The 14,193-nt window shown below is 39.9% G+C and overlaps 3 protein-coding genes across 3 annotated transcripts in view; 1 reads left to right on the top strand and 2 right to left on the bottom strand.

Moving 5' to 3' along the window:
• LOC147334245 (uncharacterized) lies at nt 1–3,312 on the top strand. Its single transcript, XM_086286639.1, has 3 exons — nt 1–521; nt 608–928; nt 1,686–3,312. The coding sequence occupies exons 1-3, from the start codon at nt 39–41 to the stop codon at nt 1,734–1,736; spliced, it is 855 nt and encodes a 284-aa protein (XP_086142765.1). The 5' UTR covers nt 1–38; the 3' UTR covers nt 1,737–3,312.
• A 2,037-nt stretch (nt 3,313–5,349) lies between these two features.
• LOC147334246 (uncharacterized) lies at nt 5,350–7,377 on the bottom strand. Its single transcript, XM_086285900.1, is given in 3 exon segments — nt 5,350–5,667; nt 6,572–6,961; nt 7,192–7,377. Coding segments are annotated over 3 exon segments (873 nt in total). The 5' UTR covers nt 7,357–7,377.
• A 937-nt stretch (nt 7,378–8,314) lies between these two features.
• Nucleotides 8,315–14,193, bottom strand: part of LOC147334247 (Fc receptor-like protein 5) — a 61,084-nt gene continuing 55,205 nt past the window's right edge. The window contains exons 3-5 of the mRNA XM_086286670.1: nt 8,890–9,135; nt 8,609–8,803; nt 8,315–8,448 (exon numbers count right to left, since the gene is read on the bottom strand). Of these exons, the coding sequence (XP_086142796.1) occupies nt 8,381–8,448; nt 8,609–8,803; nt 8,890–9,135 (509 nt within the window). The 3' untranslated portion in view covers nt 8,315–8,380. The remainder of the gene's footprint in view (nt 8,449–8,608; nt 8,804–8,889; nt 9,136–14,193) is intronic.

The raw sequence follows: 14,193 nt of genomic DNA on the forward strand, positions 1-14,193 counted from the left end.
CAGAGATCTTAAGCAGGATACAGCAGATAAGCTCCTCAATGGAGACCTTAATCACAAATTTTGCTTCTGGAAAACGACCCTACATCGCTATTATTGTGATTTTTATTACCACAATTTTGATTAGCAGAAACTTTGAATGCACTTGCAAATCACAGGTGCTTGACTGCAGCATTTACTTGGTTCTGCCTTTTATTATAATATTTGGCTTAATGCTGTGGACCAACAGTTCCTTCAAGAGAATCTGTAAATACACGAGTGATGGTGTTAGTCAAAAATTTGGTAAATGCCAGACATTTGGCAAATGCCGCAAATTTTGCTGTTCTTTCATCCGTCACTTTTTAAAGGCAGGTTTAGTTAGTTTGCTCTGGGCTGCATATCTGTTTTTCAGTGGAGACTGGTATGTCTGCTGTCTGAGCAATCTCTCTAACAGAACCGAAGAGGCACTGTTACCTTGCAAAGACAAGTGGAAGCTGACTTTTGAGGAGCGATTACACATCACTGAACTGAACAACAAGTCCAAGGTCAGTGTTTTTCCTGTCTTTTAACACATCCTGTTCTTAAAACGGTGATATTAATATGTTATCAAAACATTGTGTTTCTTTTTCAGAGGATTGGCTACACTTTGCTCTTGCTTGTCGTTGTTTTAGCATCTTTCATGTCTTATTTTAGATGTGGAAAATGCTGTAAAAGAACATCAAATTGCTTGGACAGTAAAACAACGTATTACAAAGTGATTATGGAAGAGGAGGGGATGGTGCGCAGAGAGCTTCTAAGGACAAAAGCAAAAGAAAATCTGACTGTTTTAATGACTGAAATGATAGATGGTGGACGATGGGATCAGTTTTTCAATGCTGCAGAAGAACTAATTAAAAGAGAAGCCAAGTCACCATCTGATGAAGTGGTAAATGCTGGTGCAGCTCAATTACAGGTAAACACGCTAAAACAGTAGAGTCTTTATTACATAAACAACTGGAGGTGACTGCTGTTGGACCTGATGTTTATGAAGCAAACTGAATTAAATGTTTGTCTCTTATATTCTCTCTGTTCATCAGTGTAGGAGCCATGGTTTGGGGGTTGGTACCTTATGTATGCCGCTATGGGTCACTTTTTGTGTTTTACGATATGGGGCGTCTATGGGAAGCTATTTAAGATACACACAAGTAATTAGCGGCAGGTGTTGTTTGGGAGGGAGTAAACAGTTTGTGACTGCTGGAATTATTAGCATTGAAAAAGCATACTGATGGAATAAAGATTTTAAACAGACAAGATAAGTACGGGTGAAGTTACTGGACTGTAACAAGTTTAACAAGTTCATTCATACCAGTGGCATCTCCTCACCCCTACCAATGAACACCTCAGTGGTTTCAAGCGTAGGCTTAGACTCTACAATCTGTTTGTTTGTAAGCTTGACAAACTTGTAATCTATGTTTGCAGTCACTATTATCGACTCTTTATCTTACAATATGAAGCACTGTGATGGATCAAGCTGGGTATCACCTGCATAGTACTGAAAATGTATGAAATCCCATTTAATGATACTCCCCAGGGGAAGCATATATAGTGTAAACTGAATCTACAACAGAAAGTATAAACTAAACCAAAATCTAGATTAAATAAATGCAAAATCATCTTGTTTAATTTAATTGTGCAACTGTATTCATATTTCTTTTTTTTTTTCTTTGCAGGACATAGGATCGTCCAACTCTGAGCACCAACACTTACTGGAGGAATTTTAAGCCTGACAAGATAGATTCACAAAGAAGTTATTGTTTTCTCTTTTTCTTTTTTTCCCTGTTCATGTTTAGAAATGTACCATCAAGATAATGTTACTGGAGCATGACCCAAATGCCTCAGTGCAATAGGCAGGGTACACCATGGACAGGTTATCTGTTGTTTTCAGAGCCATAGCCAGACAAAAATGTATGTCTAATGATGTATGCTGGGTGTTTCGTCTGGAATTATTAGCATTGAAAAAGCATACTGATGGAATAAAGATTTTAAACAGACAAGATAAGTACGGGTGAAGTTACTGGACTGTAACAAGTTTAACAAGTTCATTCATACCAGTGGCATCTCCTCACCCCTACCAATGAACACCTCAGTGGTTTCAAGCGTAGGCTTAGACTCTACAATCTGTTTGTTTGTAAGCTTACGGATTATTATTTTGATATTTCTGTATTATTAATGAATGCTGCTGATGTTATCTGTAGACATTTAATTTGTTCTGCTTCTGAACAAAGTCAAGCAGAACTTAAACACTGTTATCTTAATCTGGGGAGGGAGGGATTTTTGGATTGTTGTTAAACAGCCAAGATTTTTCATTTTTGTTAACATCTTTCTACTTGCTATATAGTTCTGTTTTTTAAAATCACGAAATTGCTAGATTCACTTTTTCAGATCCTGTTTTTTGTGGTAGAAAGCTCAAACTTCCTCTTCACTCCCTTCATCGCTCCTCTCAGAGAAGTAACATTTTTTGTTTTGTTTTTTCATTTGCAGAAAGTGAATTTTTTTATGTCTGGATGTTTTTTTCTATATCTATTCTGAAACAGTTTGGTGGATTATTTTTAAATCCACCTTTCTTGTTAAAGAAAGAAAAAAATAAGCAATACAATGAAACTTACCTTTAAAAAATGTCCCCAGAGCACCTTTTCATAGAAAATAACCACCTTTTAAAATTATCCACCCTCGAGCTTTCATGCACGAAAGGGTGTTCCAATAATGTGTTCCACTTTCTTTGGGAGATGTCGATGAAACATGGAAATATGGATTTTCTCTTTTTTGATTTTTCTTTGTTTCTCAACAATGCTATGCTCTTTATCCCTGTGCATTTGTATCTTACTTTACTAGTAAGCTACACTCATACAAAAACACACTGGAAGCTGCTTGGGGACAGCTTTGAATGCACATCAGCTCGTGTGTCTAAGCCTCATCTGCATCTTTGCAAAATCTACAGTGACTTAAGCCCCTCAACCAGAAACAAGCAGGAAGGATTAGGTCCTCTCGTTTTGAGTGCTGCATCCCAGTCAATTTTCCATTAAAGAGCCGTGAGCTTCTCCAAGATCTTATCCATATTGTGTTCAATGAGCACAGTCCTAGTACTCACAGCCCTCCCCATCACTTCGATCATCATTTTGGTATATTTCTGTATTATGATTAATGTTCTGATGATGTGATGTGTAAACCTATAAACTGAATAAATAAATTGTTGTTATGGTTATTTAGCCCGGATATTGTCTCAAGATGTCTGATACAAAAGAGAAACTGGAAACTATCAGGACAGAGTTTTGGGATGATTGTGTAACTGTGTACTCATGCTTATGTACATCTGGATAATGACACAAACTAGTGTGTGGCGCCTCAAGTTGAATAAATAGAGAAATTACTGTTGTTCATGACACAAATAACTAAACTCTAAATATTAGTTATTTTATTATTAGTTAGGAGGATGTGCGGAAGTGCTTCAGGAAGGTGAACGCGCGCAAAGCTACTGGTCCGGACGGGATTCCCGGCCGCGTCCTCAAGTCATGCGCGGCTCAGCTGGCTGGAGAGTTCACACACATCTTCAACCTTTCCCTCTCTCAGTCTGTAGTCCCAGCCTGCTTCAAAATGGCCACCATCGTCCCTGTACCCAAATCCTCCACCATCTCCTCATTGAACGACTGGCGACCTGTAGCCCTGACCCCCATCGTGAGCAAATGCTTCGAGAAGCTGGTCAGGGACTTCATCCGCTCTGCACTACCCGACTCACTGGACCCTCTACCGTTCGCATACCGCCACAACAGGTCCACTGATGATGCCATAGCCCTGACACTACATACTGCCCTGTCACACCTGGAGAAGAGAGACACGTATGTGAGAATGCTGTTTGTAGATTACAGCTCAGCATTCAATACCATCGTTCCCTCGAAGCTGGACAGGAAACTGCAGGATCTAGGACTGAGCAGCTCCCTCTGCAGCTGGATCCTTAGCTTCCTGTCTGACAGACGCCAGGTGGTCAGACTGGGCAGCATCACCTCATCCCCCATCACACTGAACACTGGTGCTCCACAGGGGTGTGTACTGAGCCCTCTCCTGTACTCACTCTACACCTACGACTGCACAGCCACTAACAACTCCAACATCATTGTGAAGTTTGCGGACGACACTACAGTGGTGGGTCTTATCACCAACGGTGATGAGACGGCTTACAGGGAGGAGGTCAGCGCCCTGACCCACTGGTGTCAAGACAACCATCTCACCCTCAACGTCGCAAAGACAAAGGAGTTGATAGTGGACTTCCGGAGGTGCAGAGAAGTACACACCCCCATCACCATCAACGGCGCTGCTGTGGAGAGAGTGAGCAGCTTCCGGTTCCTTGGAGTACATCTGGCTGAGGATCTTACGTGGTCAGTACACACAAACAAAACAGTGAAGAAGGCGCAGCAGCGCCTCTTCTTTCTCAGGAGACTGAAAAGATTCGGCATGAGCCCCCGCATCCTCAGGACCTTCTATCACTGTGCCATTGAGAGCATCCTCACTGGATGCATCACCACCTGGTATGGCAACAGCACCGCCTACAACTGCAAAGCTCTCCAGCGAGTAGTGCGGTGCTCTGAACGGATAATTGGAGGTGAGCTTCCCTCCCTCCAAGACATCTACAGGAAGCGCTGCCTGAGGAAAGCGGGGAGGATCATCAAGGACTCCAGTCACCCCAGCCATAAACTGTTCAGACTGCTTCCATCAGGAAGGAGGTTCTGCAGCATCCGGTCCCGTACCAGCAGACTGAGAGACAGCTTCTTCCATCAGGCCATCAGACTGCTGAACACTTCATAGACACCTCAGCTTCACTACTGGAACTTCAACATTATGCACTCCATACTGTACAGTAATGCCGCTGTTTTGCACATATTCAACTCTGTGTATTTTTATATTTTATTTTATTATTTTTTACTATTTAATTTGTAAAAATGTGTGTATACACACACACACACACACACACACACACGTAGGAAAACATTTAGTATACACATCCAGAAATGCATACACTATTATATATTGTACATATATTTATTAGTTTCAGGTTGGCCATTCTTGTATTTTGCTCGTTTGTGTTGTTGTGTTTGCATATCTCTGTTGCTTGTGGGGCTCGCACACAAGAATTTCACTCGCATGTGCTGTGCCAGTGTGCCTGCACATGTGATGTGACAATAAAAGTGATTTGATTTGATTTGATTTAGTTATATTTAATATTATTTTAATGTTTGTGTATAATACATTGGCAGCTTAACACAGGAATGTACATGGAAACAAAGGGGAGGGGGTTGTGATGTGAATGTTCTTATGACACAAGGGAGAAGTTTTCATTTGTTTCTATTCAGAAATAGCAGCTTTTCCACAGCTTTTCCTGGGCTTAAGACGGTTCCTCTTTATTGAGAGGATTTCTCCTGCTTTTGAAAATACCCTTTCACAGGGCACAGATGAAGCAGGGATTGCAAGAAAAACCACAGCAAGTTTATACAAGTTTGGATAAAGAAATTTGTGTCCAGCCCAGTACTCCAGCGGATTCTCAAGTCTGCCAATGTTTGGTTCATGGAGGTATTTCTGCACTTCAGCTGTTGCAACACCAGTAGCATTTGGGGTCTTTGTCTCCATAACAGTGGTATCCAAACGATGTCACAGTTTGCTACTAAAAACCAGAGATGGGCAGTAACGCGTTACTTGTAACAGCTGTGTGCAGATCAACAAAGGATCACATATCGAGTGTGGGAGAGAATATGAGCGCGCAGCGTTTAAAGCGTGGAAGTACTGACCTTACTTTGAGTTTGATTCCATAAAAAGTGACAAAAACATTAGTGTCCGTTGTGCGTGGGAAGAAAACTTCTTTTTAAAGCGAAAAAAACCCCTAAACTTCCAAGCAAGCACCGAGTGCGCTACGACGTAATGGGAAACTCACAGAGAAACTCGCAGATTCTTCAACAGACCGCTGCGGCACACCTGCACCAGGGTAAACCTCCGCCTACCCCACTCCTGCTTTACAGGTGAAAATAGAGTAACAGGACCGCTGAGTCTTTGACTTTATTTATTTTCTGCCGTGTTTTACTTGCATCTATTTGAAAGAGTGAGTGTAAACACAAAAAATATTTTATTTTATGTGCTGGAATGTGCAGAAAATAGGTTTAAATGTTAAACTAATTTATTCAAGTCAGAGAATGTTGCATATAATTAAATTTTTGCTTGATGCATAAAGTTAAAAGATTAAAACTGATAAAACAAGTTAAAAAAAAGAGACTTTTCCATTTGATTACATTTTGTATGATGGATTATGTAGAAAAAGTAGAATTGGGCTGAAAGATCTATCGCTTTATCACCTATTCAGGTTGTAAATCGTGTTTTTAAAAAGTAACTAAGTAACTAAGTAATTAATTACTTTTGAAAATAAGTAATCAGTAAAGTAACGCGATTACTTTTTTGGGGAAGTAATCAGTAATTAGTTACTGATTACTTTTTTCAAGTAACTTGACCAACACTGCCTAAAACAAACAGAATGTAAGTAACTAAATACAATATAACAATCAAAATGTGCTTATATACATTGAGTCACAGGCTGAGAAGCTTTTGATGATGAGGGAGCCAAGTGCCGGAAAATAGCAGCACATTTAAAAATGAGTCTCTTCTCGGCATCCATTGCTTTATTGGCGCTTAAGAAGCCTGTTTTTTTTAACCTTGGATCCAGCAATGTTGCCAGTGACATGATGCTCATTGACTGCAATGTGTAGAGCTTCTCCTTTAATTGTCTCCTTAGACACTCAACCATGGTGGAGCTCTCTGGAGTTAGGACAACTCCCATTTCCTCTTCATTTAGTGCATGGTGTAACATTGTTTGAAGTGGAATTACTTTGGATCCAGACACTCGCTTTTCCTCTGACAGCTCAGTGGTGGCATCATTAAATGGGGAGAGTATTTTGAGACATTCTGCCATAAGCTTCACTTCAACACTTCACCCGTTGCCTACTGGTGGTGGTCAGAGGGCCCGGTGGCGCCAGTGTCCGGCAGCCTCGCCTCTGTCAGTGCGCCCCAGGGTGACTGTGGCTACAATGTAGCTGCCATCACCAGTGTGTAAATGTGTGTGTGAATGGGTGAATGACTGAATGTGTAAAGCGCTTTGGGATCCTTAGGGACTAGTAAAGCACTATACAAATACAGGCCATTTACCATAAGCTCATACTGTTCAGAGGATAGTGGGAAAATATCAGTGTGCAGGCCAGCTAACGATGCTCCAATAGGTTCCCTGAGCTCATGAACACATTGAAGCATTTGGAATGTGCTGTTCCAACGTGTATCCAACTCTTGAATTAACTTCAGTGCAGGTCGGCCCATTTCCTCCTGCACCTCTGTCAGCCTCTCCTAAGAAAACAGCCAACACAAACTGATTAATTCAAGCTGTGTTACTACAGCAGCACCTTAAAGCAGCAATGAAATAATGGAACAAACATTAGCAGTTATACTGCTACTTGATCAAGAGCTTTTTGACCATTAGATTCAGACTGTCAGAGATTATCAATAGATGCAGCTAATCTATTAGTATGCGAAGCCTATGTGATATTCGTCCTCACTAACTAAACCTATGGTATAGGATTAAGAAATCTTACATGACCTCCTTGAGTTATCGTGCTCATAAAGTTGGGCATCCTGACTACCTGGTGGGCTGACAACTATATCCCAAGCTTTTCAGGCTGAGTGGTTAGAATTCAAAGTAAATAACTGATGTCAAATTAAAATCAGGCTCTGAAGTGAGTTTGTCTGATTGTGTTAAAGTCTAACATCTCTTTCTCCTTGTGTTTCTTCGTTACTTTCTCTAGTTGTATCTCTGGTGGGAGTAACCAAGACACAAGGAAGAGGAAGGAAAAACTAAAAAAAAAAAACAGTGGAAAGGATAAAAAATAAATCATCATAGACGACAGGAAGTAAGATGCTCAGCATGTGTGTGGTTTTTATGATTAAAAAGCTGTTAAAGTGGAAGCTTGGCATCCCATTCATGTTACTCTGGATCATAAACTGTTTAAATATAAATGAATGAATCAAACTTAGATTCTCCACAGTTTTGGGGAGGGTCAGAATAAAAGTGATGTATTTAGATTTCTTTTTTTTCTAAGATGAAAAGCCATGTATAAGGTATAAGTGTTTTGGGTTCAAGCTAAGAAGACTCAAGGAGTTATTCCTCAATCTTTAACAAAGATGAAAGTGGACAATACATATTTTAGAAGGAATGTTTCACGAATTTTAATCATGTTTAACACATTAGTTTAAGCTCAGTGAGTTAAGTGAGTCTGTTTTATACTTCCTCTGAATATCAACATGAACTCTCAACACACAGCGCATTAAAAATTATCTCTGCTTCTTCTCATTGGCTGTTGTTGACTTCAACTTTTTCTCTCACTGTACGTGATGTCATCATCTCCAACTTCTCCCCTGTCAGATAAAAAGAACCAAAATAAACAACAAAATAATTCACTGTTTCATAATCATAGTGTGGGAATGTGTTTAAATGATTTATGAATATCACATTAAAATAATTCACATAATTTCACTCTGAGAAACAAAACCTTCAAGAGAAACAGCTCAGTCTCACCTTCAGATTTCCTTTCAACTTGTCGTCTCACCAGCAGAACCAGTAACACCAGTAGAACCAAAACACAGACTGATTTAAGAAATGACACAGTGATAACAAGAGAGAAGAGTGATGGAGAGACACAGGTGGAACCAGGAGGAGGTGTGGATGTAGGTGGAGGTGTGGATGTAGGTGGAGGTGTGGTGGTGTGTTCCTCTAAAATAAAGCAAACACAGTCATTAAGTTGTCGTCACATTGTGAATGTTGAAAGCTGCAGAAACACAGACAGGTGAGTGTGTCACCTGTGACAGTGATCCAGCTGGATGGAGACTCTCCATGACCGCTGATGTCACACTTGTAGAGGCCTTCATCAGACCTGGAAACATGCTGGATGGTCATGTGACCTGTAGGCTGCTTCCTGATGAGGGAGCCATCTTTATAGAAAGCAGCTGGGAGGTTGGAGGGAGTGGTCTTTGTTTTACAGAGCAGAGTGACGTCATCTCCCTCCATCACAGGGAGGACAGGACTCTGCAGGATCACTGATCCACCTCAACACAGAGACAAACTACAGCATTTCATCCATTTACACACAGCTTCATCAACACTAACTCCACACACTCAGCTTACCAGTGACTGTCAGGTTAACCATGTTACTGATGGGACCCTCTCTGGACTCACACCAGTAAACTCCACTGTCCCATGTAAAGAAATCAGTGATGTCACAGGAAGAACCATTCTTTTTTCCCCAGTCGACCCCACACAGAGTCCTGTTTTCCATGTTTGTGTTTCTCCTCAGAGTCCATCCAGCAGAGCTGTCGTCCTCCTCACAGCTCAGAGACACAAAGTCTCCTTTAAAGAACTGAGAGCTGCTGGGACTCACAGTCAGACGAGCTGTGAGGGTTAAAATGAAAAACTGATGATCTGTTGTACTTTACATTGTGAAACATGAACACAATCAGGTCATATCAGTGAACATTTATCAGGTTTAAACTGTGACAGAAGAAGGTTACTGACCTTGGTTTGTTGTGCAGCTCAGCACTGAGATCAGAACTAAAGAGGAAAGGTTGGTTTGAGTTTTCACAAACACATAAATTCTTCATCAATTAGTCAGTCAATCAAGTGATGAGCCATATTTTCTTCTGTACTGCTGTGTCTGATAAAGAGAAGAGATTCTGTGGTGTAAGTTTTGATTACAAAGTCTGCTGCATGCCTCATGTCAAAATGTGAAACTTGTGATTTGTGAAATGTGATGACTGCAGTCAGACATAAATCACATCCACAGACTTAAACACAGAACACTGATAGAAATAAACTCTACATAAAACATGTTTCATTTTCAGGATAATATGAAACCTTTAACTTTAATTATTTCTATAACAATGTGTCAGAGATCAGTGATTATAGTGTTACGTTTACCTTTGTGTAGAAAGAACAGTGTAACATAGAGTTTGGGTACAGATTATTATTTTGATATTAATGTATTATTAGTGGATGCTGCTGATGTTATCTGTAGACATTTAATTTGTTCTGCTTTTGAGCAAAATCAAGCAGAACTTAACACTGTTATCTTAATCTGGGGAGTTTTTGGATTGTTGTTAAACAAGCAAGATTTTTCATTTTTGTTAATATCGTTCTTGTTGTTTTCATCCTTAAGACTTGTTGTATGTACTCTTGAAAAGACATCACAAGTAACACCATTTTTGAAATCACTAAAATGCTGAATTCAGTTTTTCACATCCTGTTTTTTTTGTTTTTTGTGTAAAATGCGCAAACTTCTCTTTACAGCTGAAATTTGTCTTCTTCTTTTTTTAAACTTGCTTTCAATTTTGTTTCACTGTTTATGTCATTTTCTTTCATCTGTCATCAATCAGCAACCGAAAAGTCTGTAAAAATAAACTTTACGTAATTTAAAGAGGTCTTTTGCTTACAGAGCAGACATTGCAGAGATGTTTCCTTCATCGTTCCTCTCAGTGATGCGATGTTTTCTCATTTACAGTGTTGGTTGGAAAAAGAAAATTAATCCCCGCCCTCTTGCTCGGTGTGCCTTTTTTGTTTTTGTGCCTTTTCTGATATAGATGGGTGGATTTGTACAAAAGAATTTAGTAGTTTCACAAGAAAGTAAAAAGAAGTTAAAAAACCAGACTGTCCCCCAAAGAAAAAAAAGAAAAAGTATCTCCAAACCAGCTATTCCAGCACGTTTTCATGACCAAACCATGTTTTGAAATTAAGCGACTTCTAGCGCTTATGCACAAAAGGACATGCAGTAGCGGTTTTTGATACGGGCGACATGGGCGGTTGCCCGGGCCGGCATCACGGGCATCGGCAAAAAAATAAATAAATAAAATAAATTGATCGTACTAATGCTGCCCCGACGTCATGCCAGAGCATACTGAGGATGGCATCTAATAACCAACTCGCAAAATAAAACAAAATAAAAACAAACCAAGCAAACACGAAAACCCCAGACATCGTGATACAGATAATTTGCACCGATGGTTTTTTCGAAATTCTATACGCGAAAAGTGAGCGCGAGAGCCCTCGGTGCGCCTGCTCGCTGCTGAAGTCAAAGTAAACTTTATTGTCATCTCCGCTACGTACAGTCCAGTATATAGAGAGACGAGAGGACGAGGCTCCAGTTACAGCAGTGCAACTAAACGAACAATAAATATAAGAAGAGTAAGAAAATAAATATACACTTTAGGACTCGGGGTAAAGGGATCAATGACAATTTAAAATTTATAATTTACAGTTTGATGATTTAAAGTCTCACACACAACACATCGAAAGGGGAGGGGCTGCTTCCAAATAGAACACATTTCATTCATCATGATGTAAATCCAAGCCCATTATGTATTCATGATGTGAATCCTGGGTTGCGTGAAATCTCAGAAATAAACTCTAGACAAAGTGAATCTGTGAACTAAGGTGTAGGTCTATTAGATCATGTTGTGGTGATCCTCGGGTTGTGGGATTTGTGTTCATACTGGAGTGCAAAATTACAACCAAGATGGACAAGAAAAGTTCAAAGCCATCAGGTGCTCAGTTTAGAAAAAAGAGAAAAGAGGAGTTGGAGAAATGAGCAAAAGATACAGGTAAGCAGATGTGTCATTGGATAATGGCAGCTCATCCTGAAACAATCAGAATCAGAATACTTTATTTGTCATGTTCCAGAGTCTGTGGACTCCGTGTTTATGTTTAAGTTTATTATTATTCTGTGGACTTGTTTATTTTGGGGTTCATTTTATGATTATCCTCTGTTTTCCATGTGTCATTGTGAGGTCGTTTGTTTTCCTCGCCATAGTCACGGTCACTAGGGGCACCAGAGGGAGTGTTCGCCCAGGGCGCCAAACAGGCTAGGAGTGCCACTGATGACAGCTGGGCGCACTAGTAACATTCAGTGGAATAATTTGATACTCAAGAATAAAAATTGTGGATGTGTCCTCAGACCGCAGTGGTTACTCTATAGAGCTCATTTTTAGGATTTCTTTTTTAATATTGTAATTTAGTGAAATAACTTTCACTAAATTACAATAATAAAAAATTATGTTTAATCTTAGCTCATGAAACTGTTTTTTTTTAAGAAAACAAAAACACTCACTGTGTCCATAGTGACATTATAGCCACTCCAAAATGTCTGAATGGTTTATGTTCTTATCCTTAAACAGCTGAAAATATTTAGAAATGAACGCTGTTAAAAAATGTGAAATTTTCTTAAACTCAGTTTAATATATATATATATATATATATATATATATATATATATATATATATATAGTACCAAATCACAACAAAACTCATGTACCTTAGAAACTAACAACAGTCAGATAAGCCATCAATGAGCAAGCACTAGTTACTTGTATTAGTAAATATCCAAGACAAAGACAGCGCCATCTCTTGGTGATACTCTACAATTGGAGAGGGGACTCCCAGCAACTCACCATTTTTAATATTTTACAATCTTGAAAATAGCTACGCTTTGCTTTAATTACTGTTTTGCACACTCTTGGCATTCTCTCGGTGAGTCACCGGAAATGGTTTTCCAACAGTCCTGAAGGAGTTCCCAGAGATGTTGAGCACTTGCTGGCCCTGTTGCCTTCACTCTGTGGGGTTTATGTCAGGTGACTGTGGAGGACAGGCCATCTGGTGAAGCACTCCATCGCTCTCCTTCTTTGTCAAATAGCCCTCACACACCCTGGAGGTGTGTTTGGGGTCATTGTCCTGTTGGAATAAAAATATGATGGTCCGACTAAACACAAACTGGATGGGACAACATGTCGCTGCAGGATGCTGTGGTAGACATGCTGGCTCTGTGTACCTTCAGTTTTGAATAAATCCCCAACAGTGTCACCAACAAAGCACCCCCACATCATACCTCCTCCTTCATGCTTCATGGTGGGAACAATGCATGTAGAGAGCATCCTTTCAGCTTTTTGCATCGCATACAGTATGTGGAAGGAAACCATGACCGAGGACAAGCTGATGGCATAAGATGTAAGTACAACTCCTCCAGTTTCATATGCAAAAAAAATTATTGCGCTAGCTTACGTGGTTGCAGAGCTACCGGGATTTAAAAATAGTTACGCAAAACAGAGCGTGCCCGCTCTGACCGGTTTTAAAGGGTTAAGCACCGGCACCGTTTCAAAAGTACAGTTTTGGCACCGGTATTGGATAAAACCTAAACGATACCCATCCCTAGTCCTTAAAAATACTCAAATGATGTTTAAATGAGTATATGCGATCCAGTCTTGCCAAAGATACATGATTGTCCTTAGAATGACTCCATGTGTACTGTCTCCGATGTCCATTGAAAAACCTCCACACATCTGACAGATCCACAGCTGCAGCCAGCTGCCTAAGCCTGCGAGAGGATGCAGGATTGAGGTTCCATGTGGTTCCTATCCAAAGGTGGGTTGTCAGTACAATTGAAATCCCCACATAAAAACAAATAGGCTACTCATCATCGCTAGAAACCGTAACAGTATTACACAGGACATCTAAAAAGCCCATTCTGTCCACTCCTTTAGTTGGTGCATATACATTGAGAAAAACAATATTCACATTTTCATATTTGACTTTAACTTTCAGCAAACACCCCTTGATTATTTCCTCTGCTTCACAAGAAACAGGTAAAAAATTCATAGAGAACACAATCCCTACACCTCCACTACAACTGGACTTGTGACTAAAAAAACATACAGCCCATCCTCCAGGCGAGTTTCCTGAACCAACATAATATCTCATTTCTTTAAGTCCATAAGCTTGAAAAAAGCAGCTTTTTTCACCTCGTTTCTAGCACCATTCAAATTTAATGTGCCTATTTTGAATTCAGACATGAGAGAAGCGAGGCAGAGGAAAAAAGACAGGGAGTTAGGGTGTTCCTAAACATCATCGTCATCATCAGCAGTAAGTGCTTGAGCTCTCACTTCAGTTTCTTTAAACGATAAATCTCTTGGTCTGTCAACACATCATCAATAAAATTTCCAGATTTTTTTGTCAAGACCCGAGACGACTCAACAAAAAGCTTAAGGTCTGGAAAATAGATCCACTAAAAATCCACTTTCACCATCCTGAGGCCTTTGGTTTTCTGTAAGAACCTCCTGATCTCA

The sequence above is a fragment of the Aulonocara sp. 'chitande type north' Nkhata Bay genome, linkage group LG3 (assembly GCF_057382095.1).
Source record: "Aulonocara sp. 'chitande type north' Nkhata Bay isolate Kocher_YH1m ecotype deep benthic linkage group LG3, A_spYH_male_GT1.1, whole genome shotgun sequence".
Classification (NCBI taxonomy): Eukaryota; Metazoa; Chordata; class Actinopteri; order Cichliformes; family Cichlidae; genus Aulonocara; species Aulonocara sp. 'chitande type north' Nkhata Bay.

What these genes read in the sequence shown, in the direction of transcription:
- LOC147334245 (XM_086286639.1), top strand. Translation starts at nt 39, where the DNA reads ATGGAGACCTTAATCACAAATTTTGCTTCTGGAAAACGACCCTACATC. An exon ending in AACTGAACAACAAGTCCAAG is followed by an intron (nt 522 to 607) that starts GTCAGTGTTTTT and finishes TTTCTTTTTCAG; the next exon opens with AGGATTGGCTACACTTTGCT. An exon ending in CTGGTGCAGCTCAATTACAG is followed by an intron (nt 929 to 1,685) that starts GTAAACACGCTA and finishes TTTTCTTTGCAG; the next exon opens with GACATAGGATCGTCCAACTC.